This window comes from Grammomys surdaster, unplaced genomic scaffold (genome assembly GCF_004785775.1).
Source record: "Grammomys surdaster isolate TR1022 unplaced genomic scaffold, NIH_TR_1.0 126546, whole genome shotgun sequence".
NCBI lineage: Eukaryota > Metazoa > Chordata > Mammalia > Rodentia > Muridae > Grammomys > Grammomys surdaster.
The window spans coordinates 3,956,530-3,975,380 of record NW_021621338.1 but is presented as its reverse complement, the minus strand read 5'-3'; the positions used below and the strand labels follow the sequence as shown (position 1 = coordinate 3,975,380).

The window sequence follows — 18,851 nt, the reverse complement described above, 5'->3', positions numbered from 1 at the left end:
CTCTGATGCACTGAGCCTCCTTCCCGCCCTTGTTGTCCCATTTAAATAAACTTGCTTTTAAAGATTTCTTTTATGTATAGGAGTACACTCTACTGTTGCTGTCTTCAGACACACCAGAAGAAGGCATCAGATCTGGTTACTGATGGGTGTGAGCCACCGTGTGGTTGCTGGGAATTGAACTTAAGACCTCTGGGAGAGCAGTCAGTGCTCTTAAGAAACCGATAAGCCATCTCTCCAGCCCTAAATAGTACTTTTGCAATCGATGATCAGATTTGTGGTTACCCCAGGCTAGGGACGGGTCAGGTAGAGAGGTGACGGATGTGGTTATAAAGGTGGCTCGCAGGGGCCTGTGGTGCAGAGATGCGGTAGGTAAGGAACCTGCGTGTGAGCCAACGGCACAGGACTCCATATATCCATGTCCATGCACCCTTCCACAGATAACGCCTCTGAGAGAAAGTGGGGACATTGGATCATGGTCCATGGTGTTGGATCAATGTGAGTATTCCAACTATAGAAAAAGTGGCCAGGCGGTGGTGGCGCATGCCTTTAATCCCGGCACTTGGGAGGCAGAGGCAGGTGGATTTCTGAGTTCGAGGCCAGCCTGGTTTACAGAGTGAGTTCCAGGACAGCCAGGGCTACACAGAGAAACCCTGTCTCGAAAAACCAAAAAAAAAAAGAAAGAAAGAAAGAAAGAAAGAAAGAAAGAAAGAAAGAAAGAAAGAAAGAAAAAGAAAAAGTAGAAATACAAACAGACATTGGAAGACCTGTTCCTAGCAATCTTTCACATTAGCCAAGTCATGGAAACCAACTGCATATCTGTCAATACATAGATAAATACAATATGATATAGACATGCAATGGAATGTCACTTGGGATTAAAGCATCATGGAATTCTGACACATTAGATAATACAGATACCCCTGTAAACACCATATTGGATTGGGTAGGATAGCCCATACCTGCCTGCTGCTCTGGCACTTGGGAAGACAAGACAGGAGGTTTGGCATAAGTTCAGGGTTACCCTGGTCTACAAAGTGAAATTAAGACCAAACTGGACTTCATTTGCGGTGGTTGCCTTCGGTTCTTTGGAACTGAAATGTCATAAACAATAAAGCCCACAGTGGCTTCCCAGGTTTGTTTACCATTACGGTTTGAATGTTGTAACCGCATAACATTTATGTGCCAAAGTCACTACCAAGGTGACAATCATATTAAGAGGTGGGACCCTTGAGGGTGCTTTGAGGGGAAAGGGCTCAGCAGTTAGGAGCATGTACAGCTTTTGCAGAAGAGCTGGATTCAGTTCCCAATACCCATGTCAAGGCACTCCCAGCTTCAGGGCATGTGACATCCTCTTCTGGATGCTTGGCCATTGCCCATACTTGTGCATGCATGCATGTGTGCATACACACACACACACACACACACACAAATAAATCATTTGAGATTTACAAGTGTGTCTCGTGCCTGGCTAAGTTTCTGTTCCTGTTGTTTCCTTTTCAGCTTGGTGTTTTTGTTTCATTTTCTTTTTCTTACACACACACACACACACACACACTTGAGACAAGCTTTCCACTCCTCACCACCATGCTGACCTTGAACTGAAGATTCTCCTGCCTCAGCCTCCCAAATATTAGCATTACAGATATTACAGGTATTACAGGTATTACAGGTATGTGCTGCCACACTGCTCCTGTTATTTTCTTTAAAAAAATTTTTTTTTTAGATTGAGTGCTTTTCCTGCATGTATGTCTGTGTGCCATACGCATGCCTGGTGCCTGAGTGAATAAGTAGTAAGCCTCCATGTGGATGCTGGGAATCAAACTGGGTCCTTCAGGAGAACAAGGACTCTTAACCACTGAGCCAACTCTCCAGACCTGGGGTATCTTCATGATGGACTCACTCAGATAGCAAGACTTTTTCATGTATATATCCAAACTACAGGCTGTGTGTGGTAGAGCGATTTCAAGTGAGACTGTCCCAGCTGAGTAGGAGAGGTTCCATCAAAGTGATGATTTCCAGGACATATGAGATTTAGCCAAAGGATGAAGGAAGGAAAGGCCAATGGAGGATTGATCTGTGCCTTCAAAGGTCTAACCAGCCTGCATTTTGTTCAGTTTTGGTTTTCACGCCCACGGACCGAAAGTAGGTCCTTGCCCCCTTTCACTTTGTATCTGGGGACAAGACTTAACTGAATGGCCCAGGCTGATCCAGAATTCCCTCTGTAGCACCAGCAGTCTTTGACTTTGTCATCCTCCATCGTCCTGTCTCAACCTCTCTCTTTTTTTTTTTCCAACATATTTTTATCGATTCTTTGGGGATTTCACATCATATCCACTTGTCACATTGCTTCCCAGTCCTTCCCTGTCCACCCCCGGCCGCCCTTGTGACCTGCCCCACAGGGGAAAAAGTTCAATTTGTGTTATTCACTGGAGCATGGTTAAACTCTGAGTAGCTTGCATCTTAAAGGGAGCTGAGTCCTTCCCCTGCTGAGCCCCTGCTGGAAGCCCTCTACTGGGGACACTTCAACAGCCTCTCACAGTTTGTAAGGGTTCCTTCCATAGCTTCCTATTTAGGCTGTCACTATTTTGGGTGGGGCAGAGAAAGTCTTCCATGTCCCTCTCCCTCTTTTTTTTTTTTTTGGTTTTTACTAGACAGGGTTTCTCTGTGTAGTCCTGGCTGTCCTGGAACTCACTCTGTAGACCAGGCTAGTCTCAAACTCTCGAACTCAGAAATCCACCTGCCTCTGCCTCCCAAGTGCTGGGATTAAAGGCGTGCGCCACCACCGCCCGGCCATGTCCCTCTTTCTCAACTGTGCTTTTACAGTCATCAATATCACTGACAAAGTAGCTTATTTGCTCTTTATGGTCCACAAGAACATGGATCATGGGTTTCTACATGGTTTCTGTTGTCAACACAGACCACAAACAGGGCTCCCAGTAGCAGCAGGGCCTCTGATCCAGACAAGCCCCTCTAATGTTGCTTCAGTCTGTAGTATAGACCACGGACATCTGCCAGACCTTTGGCGGCAACAAGGGCCATGAACACCAACACAGACCCGGCCACAGCAAAGCCACAAAGCCACATAAGCTCCTCAGTAGCATTACGGCCCCAGGCATCAGTATGGTCGCAGGTGGTAGTGCACGCCACCCACATCAATGTGACCCTCCAACAGCAGCATTGCCACTGACAGCAACATGGCTTCAGGTTGCAGCACAGACCACGGATATGTGGGCCAGCATATGTGTTTAGTACACGTGAAGCTCTGGGTTAAATCCCTACCCACATACTGTACCCACATACAGAGACATGAAGACAGAGGGCTGTAATGGTATTAGAAAAAGTTCCATCTTTTACCTCGTTGAGGCAGGGCCTCTCTCATTTCTACAGATAGTGTGTACTCTAGGCTGGACAGACCCAAAGTTTCAGAATGTTTCTCCTGTCTCTGTTTCCAGTCTTGCCATGGAAGTGCTGGGATCACAACTTCAAGCCACTGCATCCGGCTTCTGTCGTTTGTTTTTGAGACAGGAACTCACTGTGCATCCCTGACTGCTCTGGAACTCACCATGTAGCCATGAAGCTGGCCTTGAACTCAGAGATCCACCTGCCTCTGCCTTTTAGTGCTGGGATTTAAGGCATGTGTCACCATACTGAGCGACATCCAGCTTTTATGTGGGTTCCACTGATGGAACTGGGGTCCTCAGACTTGCACAGCTAGCACTTTTATATGGTGAGCCATTTTTTCCCCAGCCCCAGAAATCCAACTCTAAAACATGAAATAGTGTTTCAAAATACAATGGACCTAGGACAACTTCAGCTTCACTTGAAAAAAAAAATATATATATATACATATGTATATATATAATTAAGTATTCAAATTACCAACTAACAAGCATGTATTACTGGTATGATTTCATTTTGCTAATCCATTGGGATTATAAAAATTTATTTTAGAATGCTTGGCAGGGGCTGGGTGAAGCCTCTGGTAGAGTGTGTGAGATCATGGGACAGAGAAACTAAGATAATTTTGTTGGTTGTGGTTTTATTTCCTTTTCCTTTTTTTTTTTTTTTTTTTTTTCTGAGACAGGGTTTGCTCTGTGTAGCCCTGGCTGTCCTGGAACTCACTCTGTAGACCAGGCTGGCCTCGAACTCAGAAATCTGCCTGCCTCTGCCTCCCAAGTGCTGGGATTAAAGATGTGCACCACCACTGCCCGGCTTATTTCCCTTTTCTTGTGCATTTCTTTTGGGTTTTGTTTGATTTGTTTTGTTTTTTTGGTTTTTTTTTTTTTTTTTTTTTTTTGAGACAGGGTTTCTCTGTGTAGCCCTGGTTGTCCTGGAACCTGCTCTGTAGACCAGCATGGCCTCCAACTCAGAGACTCATCTGCCTCTGCCAACCGAGAGTGGGGATTAAAGGCAAGCGCCACCACTGCCCGGCTTTTGTTGTTGTCTTGTTTTGTTTTTAAGGAGGGGGAACATGACATAAAACATTTTGCAAGGCTCAAGTGGCAGCCCTGTCTGAAGCCTTCTGAAGTGATTTCTGGGAGACAGACACTATCCTCCCTTTCCTTCCTCAGCTCTGTAACCCAGACTGGAACTCTCCATTACACCTTGGAGTTCCTCTGGAGTCTCTCATTTCAAAGCAGCAGGGCTGACAGCCAGAGACATTAATGGAGGCAGGTGTCTGTGCCCCAACTACCAACGCCCTCAGAGGGTCTGGCCTAGCACTCACTACTCGGCCCACAGCCAGGGCCAGGCCGACAAGTCCCTGGCCAGAACTGCTGGTGAGCCAGGAACCTGGAGGTGGCAATGATCCCTGCTTTTCTTTCATTCTCATCCCAGCACTTGAGAGGCAGAGGCAGGCGAATTTCTGAGTTCGAGGCCAGCCTGGTCTACAGAGTGAGTCCCAGGACAGCCAGGGCTATACAGAGAAACCCTGTCTCAAAAAAAAAAAAAAAAAAAAAAAATCCTGCTCTCCCGCGTGCAGGATTTTATTGTGGTCTAGGCAGGACTCAAGCTCACCAAAGGGAACCAAAGATGATCATGAACTCACCTGTGTTTCCTTTTTTTTTTTTTAATTCTTTTTTTTTTTAAGATTTATTTACTTATTACATATGAATATACTGTAGCTGTTTTCAGACACAGCAGAAGAGGGCATCAGATCTCATTACGGATGGTTGTGAGCCACCATGTGGTTGCTGGGATTTGAACTCAGGACCTCTGGAAGTGCAGTCAGTGCTCTTAACCACTGAGCCATCTCTCCAGCCCTCGCCTGTGTTTCCTGAGGGTGGGATTATGGGTGGCATGGGCCTAGTGGTTTCCTCCTCTCCTCCTCTTTTCTTCCCTTCTTTTCTTAACTTTTAATTTAATTTTTGAGAGAGGGTCTTGCTGTGTAACCTTGGCTGACCTTGAACTCATAGCAGTTCCCCTGGCTCAGGGCCCTGAGGGCTGGGATTACAGATGTTGAGGCAACAACACACACATCTGGCCACAGGCCTTAATTTTATTTTCTCTGAAATAACTGTGAAAATAGACTCTAGGAAGAAAAGATGAAACTTGCTGGGTAAACGAAATTAAAACTTCCCATTTTTTGCAAGAAGAGTTGGCTAAATATAGTCCCTGCTGGCAGTGTAGCACCCGGAAAGGATCCTGCTTAACTCCCACTGAGGCCGCAGCCCCAGCCAGTCCCAGTCTCCCGCTTCCAGCCATCCACCTAGTCCTTTTCGGGATCCAAACCCTGGTTGTTGTTATCATTATCAACATCGACATTGTCACTGTTGACATCATCGTTGTCATTGTCAACATTGACGTTGTCAACTTTGACTTTGACTTCGTCGACATCATCGTCATTGTCGTCGATAATATCATCGTTGTTGTTGTCGTCGTCGTCATCATCATAATTGTCAACATCGTCATTGTCGTCAACATTGTCATCATCATGATAATTGTCTTCATCATCGTAATTGTCAACGTCTTCGTAGTTGTCATAATAACTGTCATAGTAGATGTCGTCCTCGATGTCTTCATCCTCCTCGATGTACAAGTAGTCATCCTCTTCTATCTCCTCTTCCTCTTCTTCGACTCTCTCTTCTTCCTCTTCTTCCTCCTCTTCTTCCTCCTCTTCTTCCTCCTCCTCCTCCTCCTCGTACTCCAGAGTGCGGAAAGGGCTGGGCTGGTGTGAGGATCGCAGGGCTGGGATAGGCGAGCGCAGGGCTGCAAAGGGCCCGAAGTGCTCGGCGGCGAAGGTGACCACGTCTTCCGGCCGGCGGAGCAACAGGAACAGCAGGAAGTCGGAGATCAGCGCTTGGGCCTCGGGGTGCTGCCGCAGATAGCTGGTGTGGCTGTGGCGCAGCTGCTCCTGGCGGGGGCACAGGGCGGTCCAGCACCGGAGCAGAGCACAGCTCCGATTGGCCAGGAGCGCCTGGACATCCCCCACCCCCAATCATCTCCCTGATTCATGCATTTCGGCACTCCCGGTCCACAGTAGGACAGCAGATGGACCCCCAGGCCGCAGCCACTTCTCACCTTCCGGTCCAGGAATTTTGAGTAAAGCTCCAGATCTTCCTCCCACACCAGGGGCTTCTGATCAAACGTGGGCGGAGACTCAATCACATCTGAGTAGAGTGAGCAAGAGAACTGCTTACCCACCCCTCGGCAAACAGGGGAAGGAACTCTTAAGTAGGGCCGGGCAAAGTAGCTGAGAAGGACTAGTGTCAGAGGTCCCTTTTGAGTCAGGGGCAGGATTCAAGAATCCTGTCCCACCCCCTAGGGTTCCTTTCCAAACCAAACCAGAGGCCATGCTTCACCCATCTTCCCTTCACTGCTCCATCCTGCCCTGGGCCACTTACCCTCCTCCCTTATGAGGGGCATCTTGGTGATGATGCAACATCCTGGAGAGCCCACCTGAACTCTCTTAGCCAGGTGCCTGCAGGGCAGTACAGAGGTTGTGGAGAGAGACTGAATGGTACTGAGCACGACGAGCGGTGGCTCCCACTGCCGCCCCCAAGTGTAAAGAAAGTCTTCTGGGAAATGACTAAGGTCAATTGACTTGAATAACGGTGGGGCTCCAATCAGAAAGGATTGGCATCCTCAGAACCGAAAGAGAAAACAGAGAAAGCTGTCTACAGAGCTGTTTCCCCACTGGCACACTGAAAAGAGCCAGAGCCCTGAAGATGGCAGCCAGACAGCTCCCCAGAAACCAACCCTGCTGGCCACTTGTTTAAAACATCCAGTGTTTTTTTTTTCTTCAACATTAATTTATCCTGTGTGCATGTACACACAGACACACACAGACACACACCATTCCCACGCTTGTGTGGAGGTCAGAGGACAACTTGTAGGAGTTGACGCTCTTTTTCTGCCAAGTGGGTTCTAGGAACTGAACTCAGGTCGTCAGATTTGGCCGCAAGTTCCCTCACTACCTTTCCAGCTGAACCATCCTTTGACTTGTATGCACCTTTTTGACCCTTAGACCTGGAGCCATCCTCCTGTGTCAGCTTCCTAAGTGCTCGAAAGATAGGTGTGAGTCCCTGTTGCGGCCTCATCTTGTAGTTTGTCATGGCAACTGAGGTAAGACACTGGGTGTCCCCATGAGAGCTGCCTGGGGGCCTATGTTTACTCTGCTTTCTCTCTTTATCTTTGTAGTTCTTGGGTCCTGTCCCCGGTAACAGCAGACATCATGCCTTGCCCAAAGTACATCTGTAATCCCAGCACCTAAGGTACTACTACAGCAGGAGGACTGTGAATTTGAGGCTAGCCTTAGCTCATTTTTTTTTTTAAGCAAATGAGATGGGCAAAGCAAAGGTGTACCCAGATCTCACTGACAACGTTTCTGGCAGCATCCTGGGAATAATAGCGACTCCTGTGCCCTAGTCCACGCCACGAACATCTTTTCTTCATGTTCAGAGCTCCCATACCTTACACGGTCCTCCCCACAAGTGGCTCACCCATCAGAGAGCAAGTAGAATTGGCAGGAGAAGGGGATGCCCTCTTCAGAGTGTATGGTTTGCTCCACGATGAACATTTCAGCCTGCTGGTTGCCCACGTGGATTGTCTGGAAACCCAGGGATTTCTACAGCAACCAAAGTGGAAACTATGGTGAGGTGTTTGCCCACCGTGGTGTCCCCATCTCCTCAAGCCCTTTCCTTCTCTTCAGGTCTTCATTCCTGCACACCACTGGTAACTTAGAGCTTAGCTATAAAATTACGTGCCACAAAGTAGTTGTCAGGATATGTTTGGGACTTCTCACAGTTAGTCCCTGTCACCCCCTTCTCAAGCTATCTCGATGGAGGACTGCTGCTAGCTGCACCCTTTGTTACAGGGAGGCTCAGTGTGGGGAGCAAGATGCTGAACAATGAGAGAGACCCTGTCTCAAAAAACAGGTGGACAAAGCTTTTAAACACCTGAGGGTTGACCCCTGTCCTCTAGGAGCACAAAATGTATATACATTTGTCTGAGCGCATGTGTGTGCACACACTACATGCACAAATACACAGAAAGTCAGGGGTGCCAGCCAAGTGTGGAGGTGGACACGTGTAATTGCAATGCTAGCATTTGGGAAGTTGAGACCCTACCATGACAGAGTGAGTTGCGGGATGGACAGGGCTACACAGAGAAACCTTGTCAGAGAAGAAGGGGCTAAGACCAGTTTGGGCCACAACAACAACAAAACACAGCCGGGTGGTGGTGGCCCACGCCTTTAATCCCAGCACTTGGGAGGCAGAGGCAGGCGGATTTCTGAGTTTGAGAGTTCGAGGCTAACCTGGTCTACAGAGTGAGTTCCAGGACAGCTAGGGCTACACAGAGAAACCCTGTCTCGAAAAACCAAACCAAACCAAACTAAACCAAACCAAAACAAAACAAAACAAAAAAACCAAAAACACTTTGTTGAAAAAAGAGGGGCGGGGAAGGCTAGAGAGATGGCTCAGCTGTTAAGAGCACAGGCTGCTCTTCCAGAGGACCTGAGTTCAATTCCCAGCATCCACGTGGTAGTTCACGTTTGTCTCTGGCTCCAGTTCCAGGGGACCCAACACCTTCACACAGACACGTATGCAGGCAAAACACCAATGCACATAAAATAAAAATAAATAAAATTTAAAAAGAGTGTTTAAAAACAATAAATTATTTCTTTAAAAGAGGAAAAGAACAAAAATCTGTATCTTTGGACTAAAGTGTAGCTCAGTGGTGAAACATTCGTCTCACTTTCAAAGCCCTGGATGGCAGATGATTTGTTGTTGTTGTTGTTGTTGTTGTTGTTGTTGCTATTTTTGGTTAAGACAGGATCTTATGTAGCTCAGGCTAGACTTGAACTAAATAGGTAGCTAACAATGACTTTGAGCTCCCGGTCCTTCTGTTTTCACTTCCCAAGAACTAGAATTACAAACACATGACACCAGGCCTGACTTTAGATGGTGTGTGTGTGCATATGTGTGTGGTGTGTGTGTGTGTGTATGCATTCATGCAGGTGTATATGTGTTCATAGGTGCACATGTGTGTGGGTGTTTGGCTTGCATGTGCATGTGTGTGAGTTCCTCAGGAGCTATCAATTTTATTTGAAATTTTTATTTTTATGTATATGAATGTTTTACTTACATACATATATATATATACATATATATATATATGTATATATATATATACATATGTATGTAGATCTCTTGGAACTTGAGTTACAGAAGGTTGTAAGCTGCCATGTGGGTTCTGTGAGCTGATCCTGGGTCTTCTGCAAAACCAGCAAGTGCTCAGAACAACTGAGACATCTCTCTGCCCTCACTTTGGCTTTGGGACAGGCTCTCTCACTGGGTCCTGAGGCTACCTGATGCATCCAGGCTCTCTTTACCTCCACAGTTCAGGGATTATAGGTGTACAACACTCACATGAGCTTAGGGATCAAAGTCAGAGCCTCATCTTGCACCACTGAGCCTCTCTCCAGCCTTAGAAGGCGTGTGGTTAGAAATCAGGCTTCCATGATATTCTCTTGTGTACTGACCTTTGTGCAAAGAAAGTTGCTTCCCACTTTTCCATTCCCTGCTAATCTCAGGTGCTCCATCCTCAAGCTTCCTCCTACCAAGTTCGTCTAACTGCTGTTGCCCCCAGTGTGCCTCATCTCACCCTCAGGACTTATACCCATTCCACCTTGGTTGCCACTTTCCCACATCACATCTGTCTTTCCCACCTCAGTGGCCTTCATAGCCCTTTAGTTTTCCCCAGGCCAATTCCTTTGCCCAGAGACAGTACTCACATAGGTGCAATGGCAGAGCTTGCCCTCCGAGTCCAAGGCTAGGAAGCGAGCCCCGCTGGGCACCGACTGCTGCCAGGCCATCACTCTCAGCAGCACCACATTGGTGGCACTGGAGACAAAGCCCTTGAGTGATTTACAGGGGAAAACAGAGACTCCAGTCTTCGTTTCCTGTTTGGGGCAGATCTGAGTCAGAGACTTGGAGTTCAGATGAGGCAGGAGGTGTTGGAGCAGGGTGTAGGGTGTCTAGTTACCTGGCCTCACACAGCTTGTCCCCGCTGCGGTCTGAGGATGTGGGAGGGGTTCCCACTTGGCTTTTACTCTTACCTCACCCTCCTTGACACTTCTGGTCACAACGAACTGGTCATCCCGCTTCAGGACACTCGTCTTCCTTTCCATGGGGAGGATAGGAAACTGAGGAACAGAGCACACAGGAGAATCACGTGCTTACCCTTGAGAGGCTAGCTCCCATCCTTTCTTCGATGCTGTTTGTCTGTAGTTTGTTTTTTTCTGAGACAAAATAGTTCAGAATGGCCTGGCACTCCCTATGTAGCCTAGGATAGCCTTGTGCTTGCAACAAGTCTCCTGCCTCAGCCTCCTAAGCATATGGATTATAGGCAAATGCAGTCAGTCCTACTTTTTATAAATAAAATAAGACAGAAGTCCCTGTCTTGATAAATAAAAAAGATAAAAATAAGACAGGCAAACATGCCGGGCAGTGGTGGCGCACTCCTTTAATCCTAGCACTTGGGAGGCAGAGGCAGGTGGATTTCTGAGTTCCAGGACAGCCAGGGCTACACAGAGAAACCCTGTCTCGAAAAACAAAAACAAAAACAAAAACAAACAAACAAAAACCAAACCCAAAAACCCAAAAATCAACCAAACAAAAAAAAGACAGGCAGGCAGGCAGGCAGGCAGACAAAAAGATGAACCAAAAGCCTCATAGCCTGGTGTGGTGGTCTAGCACTTGGGAGAGAAATCGGGGGTTCAAAATCATCCTCAATTACATACCAAGTTTGAGGCCAGTCTAGCTATGAGACTTCCTCAAAGAAGGAAGGAAGGGGAGGAGAAGGAGGAAAGGACACCTTCCATTTATGGTGGAGGTCAGAAATAGGCCCATAGTATGTAATAGGAAAGACGAACAGCTGTATACCTCAGAATGGAACACAGACTGGAAGCTGGGAACCGATTCTCTGAGGAGGCTGTTAGGCCCAAGTCATCTTTCATGTTTAGATAGGTCACGGCCCCATAGAGGAAGTTACTGAAGGGACTGGGTGAAGGGGATAGAGCCAGAAGATTTGGAGGCTAAACAGTGACAGGCTCTGGGAAAGGCCAGGTCCTGTGGCCCTGGGAAGTGGACCAGGCTTTTAGGCTGGAGGAGGCCTCAGTGGGCTGGGCTCAGTTTGTACATCCAGAAAACATCAGCAGCAGTACTGGAGGTGACTGACTGGTTATCAAACTGTATGTGGTGGAGGTTCAGGCTGGTGGTATACAGGAGTGTGATATTCTACTGGGCCCCTCCCACCCTCATAAGGCCTGTGTTCTTCTTACCCCAGAACAGGGGCAAGGCTGGGGGAGCTGGGAGTAAATACCTTGATGAACTCCTGACTGTGCTGCTCTATTAACTCCAGATTCTCGTTTAGGTAGCCTGAGGTACAGGAAGGCAAGTGCTGATGTCACAGGATGGACCCTAGGGAAGGGGCTGGCCCAGGCTGGTGCAATGTGGCCATGGGAAAATGACAGGGTGGTCAACACTGTTCTTGTCCTGGGTATGTGACTGGGAACCGCCTCCCCTCCCCCAGGCTTTACCCCTCCCAGGTAAGTCAAGGGATAATAAGGTCGTGAGTAAGGACCTATGGATTGGAATGGGGACTGTGGAGGGAAGATGTGAGGGACAAGCCAGCAGCTGGAACTTTACCTAGGAGGGAGCTTCCACATAGTGACTTGTCTAGGAAGCCACGGCTAGAGGCATGTACCAGCAGGCAGCCGGTCAGGATCCCCAGGTCGTCTTTGTACTTCCCCTTCTGTACTTCAATGGTCAACTCTCCCTGAGGTTCCCCTGTGTCTGAGAGGATGGCCAGAGTCTCCGGGAAAAACAGAAGCATATCCTCTAGCCCTGTGTGGTGCAGAGAAGCTCTCTCCAGGCCCAGCCTCTAGACCCCACACCACTCACTGGCCCCTTGCCATGTCTCCCTTTCCCAGCCAGCCCTGCCACTCCTTGTCATCACTGGGTGCCAACTGGTGAAGATCTCCCTGTGGGCTTGTCCCTCCATGTACCTTAGCAAATAGGTATCAGCTCTTTTCTGAATCTCAAGAGGATCAGGTGGAGAGAGAGGCCTACCTAGGCCTCCTCTCTTCCTTTGTCTGCCTTGTACCTCTCCTCCCCACGCCCACCACACCATCTGGCTCACGGAAGGAGTTGAGGAAGCTGATGGCTTCAGCATTGGCTTCTGGGAATGGCTGCTCCTGCTGCTGCTGTTGCTGCTGTTGCTGCTGCTGCTGGTGGTGGCCTAAGGGGTGGTGGTCCTTGACTTTGGAGCCTACGAGAGGAAGGAAAAGCTAATATGTCAGATCCTGGAGGAAAGGGTAGAGTAGGCAGGGACACCCGGTTCCAATCCCCATTCCCAAAAGTTAAATTTATGAAGACCACACTTTGATGGGTGTGTAAGGGACAAATATACTTTCTCCCTCCACCCACAGACCAGTAGCCCATTTCCCACCTGTGGGGGACACTTTGGAAGACATGCTATTAAGGCTAGTCAGTCTGTGGCTAGTAGTCTCCATGGCAACCAGAAACTAGGTACTGCCTCTTAAAGGGCAACCAACCCACTTTACTGAACCTAGATTTGTCAGGCTCTGGGGCTCAGCCCAAGCTTGGGAGGTTGTCCAGCAGAGGGAGCCTTTGACATTCTTAAGAGGCTGGGGGAAAGCAGGTTATTACAACTTCCTTGGGAATTAATGAACTAAGGGGGCTGGAGAGGTGGTTCACCTGTTGAAAGCACTGGCTGCTTTTTTAGAGGAGCTGGGATTGAATCCCAGCACCCACAAGATGGCTCACAACTGTCTCCAGTTCTGTAGGATCCAACACCCACTTCTGGACTCTGAGGATATCAGAGACATACATGGTATACACACATACATCCAACAAAACACCCAAATATATAAAATATAATAATAATACAAAGAAATAGTGGACTAAGCCAGGAGTAGTGACTTGTGCCTATAATCCTGGCACTCACATCTCCTAGGCTGGAAGATCAGGAGTTTAAAGCCAGACTTAGGCTCACACACGGAATCCACTTTAAGGTTGGACAATTGCCTTTGTGAGCTATATTCCCAATATGGTTAACCTCTGACTTCCAATGTCTCAGCCTCCCATTCATTGCCTTTATGCTGGTGAGAAAACCATGCACATTCAGTAGAAACTATTTCTAGTTCTGGGGTTCACCAAGGCTGTTCATCTTCTTTTCTGCAAGCTACAACTTGCAGCCAGCCAGAATAGCCTATGCTCTGCAGAGGTCTCTGTGGCTCATCTATGGACTTGGATGCCTTGTCATCTTACTGGATGAGTGTCATCATCGAGGTCACTGGTACCTAACCCTTCAGAGGCAGAAGGACATTCACACATGTAGGCAGAATGATGATTGCGCTGAGGGGCGTAGCAAATTCTTTTTGGTTTTTCAAGACTTCTCTGTGTAGCCCTGGCTATCTTGGAACTCACTCTGTAGACCATGCTGGTCTTGAATGTATGCCACCACTGCCCAGCCTTATAGCAAATGGTTAAACCACACCTGTCCTTAGCCATATACACTTTTAGTGGCCTTTGTGGACATTATATTATTTGTCAGGCTAGCCTGGCCTATAGTACTTTCTTTGTTTTGTTGTTTTGAGACAGGGTCTTACGTAGCCCAGGCTGGCTTCAAACCTAATGAAATGGAGAATGACTTTAAGTTTCTGATCTACCTGTCTCTTTCTCCAGAGTCCTACGATTATAGGCAGGCATGGGGCACCATTCCCAGTCTATGAGGTGCTGGGATATCAAGCCTAGGGCATCATGCATGCTAAGCACAAACTCTACAAACTAAGCTGCATCTTAGCCCCTGAAGTATATCTTTGAAAAAAAAAATTTTTTTTTTTGGAGACAATGTTTCTCTATGTAGCTCTGGGTGTCCTGAAACTCACTCTGTAGACCAGGCTGGCCTTCAGTTCACAGAGATCTGCCTCAGCCTCCTGAGGGCTGAGATTAAAGGTATATGTCACTACATTGGGCTTTTTTTTTTTTTTTTAAGATAAAAAAAGTTCTTACTATGTAGCTCAGGCTGTCCCAGAGCTTGTCATTATCCTGGCTCTGCCTTCCAAGTTTTGGGCTTACAGGTGTGCACTACCATGCCTAGCTGATGTGCTTTATTATTACCTCATATGGAAGTAATACGTGGGTTTTATGGAGATGAAAACTAAGGCAAAGAGAGGCTAACTGGCTTCCAGACATCACAGAGCTAATCCTTGACAGCCAAGACTTGACCCAGAGGCAGTCAGACTGAGTGTGTGCATTCAGGCAGCAGCTGGGCAGGATGGTGCTGGGTTGTCATTCTAGCACTTGGGAGGTCTGGGCACGAAAATCAGACACCCAGGTCATCCTCAGCTACACATTGAGTTTGAGGACAGTGGACTACAACATACATCAGACTCTGTCTCAAAAATGAAAATAAAGCCAGGAAGTGGTGGTAAACACCTTTAATCCCAACACTCAGAGGCAGAGGCAGGGGGATCTCTTTGAGTTTGAGGCCAGTCTGGTCTACAAAGTGAGTTCCAGGACAGCCAGGGCTACAGAGAGACCCTGATTTTTTTTTTTTCTTCCCCAGACAGGGTTTCTCTGTATAGCCCTGGCTGTCCTGGAACTCATTCTGTAGACCAGGCTGTCCTGGAACTCAGAAATTTACCTGCCTTTGTCTCCCAAATGCTGGGATTAAAGGCGTGTGCCACCACTGACCGGCCAGGGACCCTGTCTTGAAGAGGAAGAAGGGGGGGGGGGGGGGGGGGGGGGGGGCGGCGGCGGCGGTGGAGGAGGAGGAGGAGGAGGAGGAGGAGAAGGAGAAGAAGAAGGCGGCTGGAGAGATGGCTCAGCGGTTAAGAGCACTGACTGCTCTTCCAGAGGTCCTGAGTTCAATTCCCAGCAACCACATGGTGGCTCACCACCATCTGTAATGAGATCTGATGCCTTCTTCTGGTATGCACGAAGACAGTGACAGACACTGTACTCATAAATAAAATAAAATCTTTAAAAGGGGAAAAAAAAAAGAATTGAGCAACAAGGAAGCAATAGGTGGTAGATGAATGGGTGATGCCGTCTGGTGTAACAGCACCTGAAGTGATTACAGACTCAGAGAAGGAGTGGCTGCAGGACTCATACAATTGATGTGTATTCGTGCTGTGGCCACTTGATCACCATTTGGGCATGTTGGAGGTGATGTTATGTCCAATACAAACAGTTCAATATGACAGCCAGGACCTCAGAAAAAATTCTTGACATGAGCTAACCTTAGACACTGAAAGGTTATTCCAACTCCTTCTCATCCCAGTTAGGATGCTGCTCCTCCATGTTGCATTTTCTAATTTATGACATTTGTTGTATCTGTTTGTGTAGAGGGAGGGGGTGCATGACACTGCATGGATCTGGAACTCAGAGGACTTCTGGGAGTCAAATCTCTCTATGTGAGTCCTGGGTTGTCAGGCTTGGTGGCAGGTGTTGAAAAGATTTATTGCGCTTAGCTTGGAACAGATAACAGCAGACCAGACGGTTCCACGAGGGGGAGTTTATTCAGGGTGGAGGGAAGAGAGCAAGAGGAGAGAGAGAGAGCAGAGAGGTAGAGGAGTAGAGGCGGCCACGACCACGTGGAGAGAGGGGGAAGGGGAGGGGGAGGGGAGAGGGCAACCTGCAGGCGCTGGGTCGAGAGGCCAAGAGTAAGAGCAAGAGAGAGAGGAGGGGGCAAGCAGCCCCTTTTATAGTGGGCAGGCCTACCTGGCTATTGCCAGGTAACTGTGGGGAGGAGCGTACCTGGCTGCTGTCAGGTAACTGTGGAGGTGGAGTTTAACAGAATACTAACAGGTGTCCTTACCAAAGGAGCCATTTTGCTCGTCATTTTGTTTTCTTCAAGACAAGGTTTCTCTATGTGGCCCTGACAGACGCTAGCCATTTTTTTTTAAAGATTTATTTATTTTTATATGCATTGGTGTTCTGCGTGCATGTCTGTGTGAAGGTGTCAGATCCCCTGGAACTGGAGTTACAGACAGTTGTGAGCTGCCATGTTCGTGCTGGGAATTGAACTTGAGTACTCTGGAAGAGCAGCCAGTACTCTTTTTTTTTTTTTTTTTCTCGAGACACGGTTTCTCTGTGTAGCCCTGGCTGTCCTGGAACTCACTCTGTAGACCAGGCTAGCCTCGAACTCTCAAACTCAGAAATCCGCCTGCCTCTGCCTCCCAAGTGCTGGGATTAAAGGTGTGTGCCACCACTGCCTGGCAGCGACTACTCCTTTATTTTTTTTTAATTTTTTTTATTTTTTTTATTTTTATTTTTATTTTTTTGGTTTTTCGAGACAGGGTTTCTCTGTGTAGCCCTGGCTGTCCTGGAACTTACTCTGTAGACCAGGCTGGCCTCGAACTCAGAAATCTGCCTGCCTCTGCCTCCCAAGTGCTGGGATTAAAGGTGTGTGCCACCACTGCCCAGCATAACCCCAGTGTTTTAAGAGTGTTTTAAGGTTTACTTGTTTTATTGTTATTCTGCATATGGGTGTTTTGCTTGCATGTATATCTGTACACTATGCATGACTTGTGCCTGTGGAAGCCAGAAGAGGGCACTGGATCTCTGGAACTGGATTTACAGGTGGTTGTGAGCCATGTGGGTGCTGGACACTGAACTGAATCCTCTGCAAGATCAGCTGGTGCTTCTCAACACTGAACCACCTCTCTAGCTTGTTTGGTTTTGGGTTTTTGTTTGTTTGTTTGTTTGTTGTTTTGTGGTTTGCATTCCCCATTATTGTGAGGCCCTCCCTGAGCCAGTGTGAATATATACTGGAGCAAGATGACAAGCTGGATGCAAGTTGGGCTCATAGCAAGCTTCTTGTCTTGGTACCACTATCATCCCCATTGACAGATGACAAACCCAGGTTCAGAAAAGTTAAGTCACCTGCCCATAAATGGGAAATGTGGACTCCAACCTACCCAGGGCTCCAGAGACCTTGTTCTTTGTTGTTCTTTGTTTTGTTTGTTTGTTTGTTTGTTTGTTTGAGACACAGCCTCAATATATAGTTCTATCTAGCTTGAAACTTGCTATGTAGACAAGTCTGGCCTCAAAATCACAGAGATACCTCTGCCTCTGCCCCCTAAGTGTTGAGATTATGTGTTAGAGATTGGTTCTAATGCTTTGACCCTACCCGGAATCTGTGTGTCCAAAGCTAAAGGTCCTTGTCCCCAATAATGATCGATCAATAAAGATGCCAGAGGCTAATGGCTGGGCAAAGGGAGATGGAAGGGGAGCTGGAAGCATGACCCTACATCTGGTGTGCAACGTGGTAGGCAAGAATCCACTATTAAAAATAATTTAGGTATTCTGGGATAGAAGACACACATGCAAATGATTTAAGTCTAGGAGGGGGAGGACTGGTTTCTCATCAAGTGGAGCTGAGTCAAGAGGTTTCCACCCAGGAAACTAGAACAAAGGACCGCAGCTGCCAGAGCGCACCTCAACTCAGAGATGCTGGGAACTCCTGCTGTGCAAAGAGGCTGGCTGGGTCCCTGACTGGGTGCTAGGAGGGAGGCAACAGGAAGCAGACAATAAAAGCTGCCTGTCCCCAGCCGGCACATAATCAAAGAATAAAAATTTATAAATTTGATTTAATTGGCTTTAAGGATAGGAGAGTGTATAATGGTAATTGTTTAAATGTTCTTAAATATATTTTAAAGAAATTTAATAGTCCTGCCAGGGTCAATTTTCAAGTAGGTCCACATGGGATTTCTGGAATTGCCTAGACTAGCATGACAGAAATAGAGCCTGGAAATAGGTTATACAATAAGTAGAAGGGAATTTAATTAAAGTTAAATACAAAGATGTAGAACATTGAGGCTTTCAATTCTTAAATTATAGATCAAAAATTAGGAGATTTCTCTTATTTTAAGAAGTATCTTTGCGCCGGGCGGTGGTGGCGCACGCCTTTAATCCCAGCACTTGGGAGGCAGAGGCAGGTGGATTTCTGAGTTCGAGGCCAGCCTGGTCTACAGAGTGAGTTCCAGGACAGCCAGGGCTACACAGAGAAACCCTGTCTCGAAAAACCAAAAAAAAAAAAAAAAGAAGTATCTTTGCTGGGCAGTGGTGGCGCATGCCTTTAATCTCAGCACTTGGGAGGCAGAGGCAGGACGATCTCTGAATTCGAGACCAGCCTGGTCTACAGAACAAGTTCCAGGACAGCCAGGGCTACACAGAGAAACTCTGTCTCGAAAAACAAAACAAAACAAAACCAAAAACAAAACAAACAAAAACAAACCAACCAAAAACCAAAAAACCAGAGTAAAACAAAACAAAAGAGACAAGCTGGAGCAGAGGCTCTGTTCCTAGAGTCCTCATTGC

The 18,851-nt window shown here is 47.4% G+C and overlaps 1 protein-coding gene across 1 annotated transcript; it reads right to left on the bottom strand.

Moving 5' to 3' along the window:
• Positions 1 to 5,477: 5,477 nt before the first annotated feature.
• Positions 5,478 to 16,359, bottom strand: Catip (ciliogenesis associated TTC17 interacting protein). The gene is made up of 10 exons (XM_028760527.1): positions 16,348 to 16,359; positions 12,643 to 12,712; positions 12,150 to 12,347; positions 11,824 to 11,879; positions 10,559 to 10,645; positions 10,235 to 10,402; positions 7,941 to 8,065; positions 6,843 to 6,919; positions 6,520 to 6,608; positions 5,478 to 6,352 (listed from the first exon to the last, which is right to left on the bottom strand). The coding sequence occupies exons 1-10, from the start codon at positions 16,357 to 16,359 to the stop codon at positions 5,708 to 5,710; spliced, it is 1,527 nt and encodes a 508-aa protein (XP_028616360.1). The 3' UTR covers positions 5,478 to 5,707.
• Positions 16,360 to 18,851: the final 2,492 nt, after the last annotated feature.

Coding starts and splice junctions, on each gene's coding strand:
- Catip (XM_028760527.1), bottom strand. Junction 10,646..11,823: donor ACAGTCAGGAGTTCATCAAG/GTATTTACTCCC, acceptor TCTGTTCCTCAG/TTTCCTATCCTCCCCATGGA. Junction 6,920..7,940: donor TTCTACTTGCTCTCTGATGG/GTGAGCCACTTG, acceptor ACTGCCCTGCAG/GCACCTGGCTAAGAGAGTTC.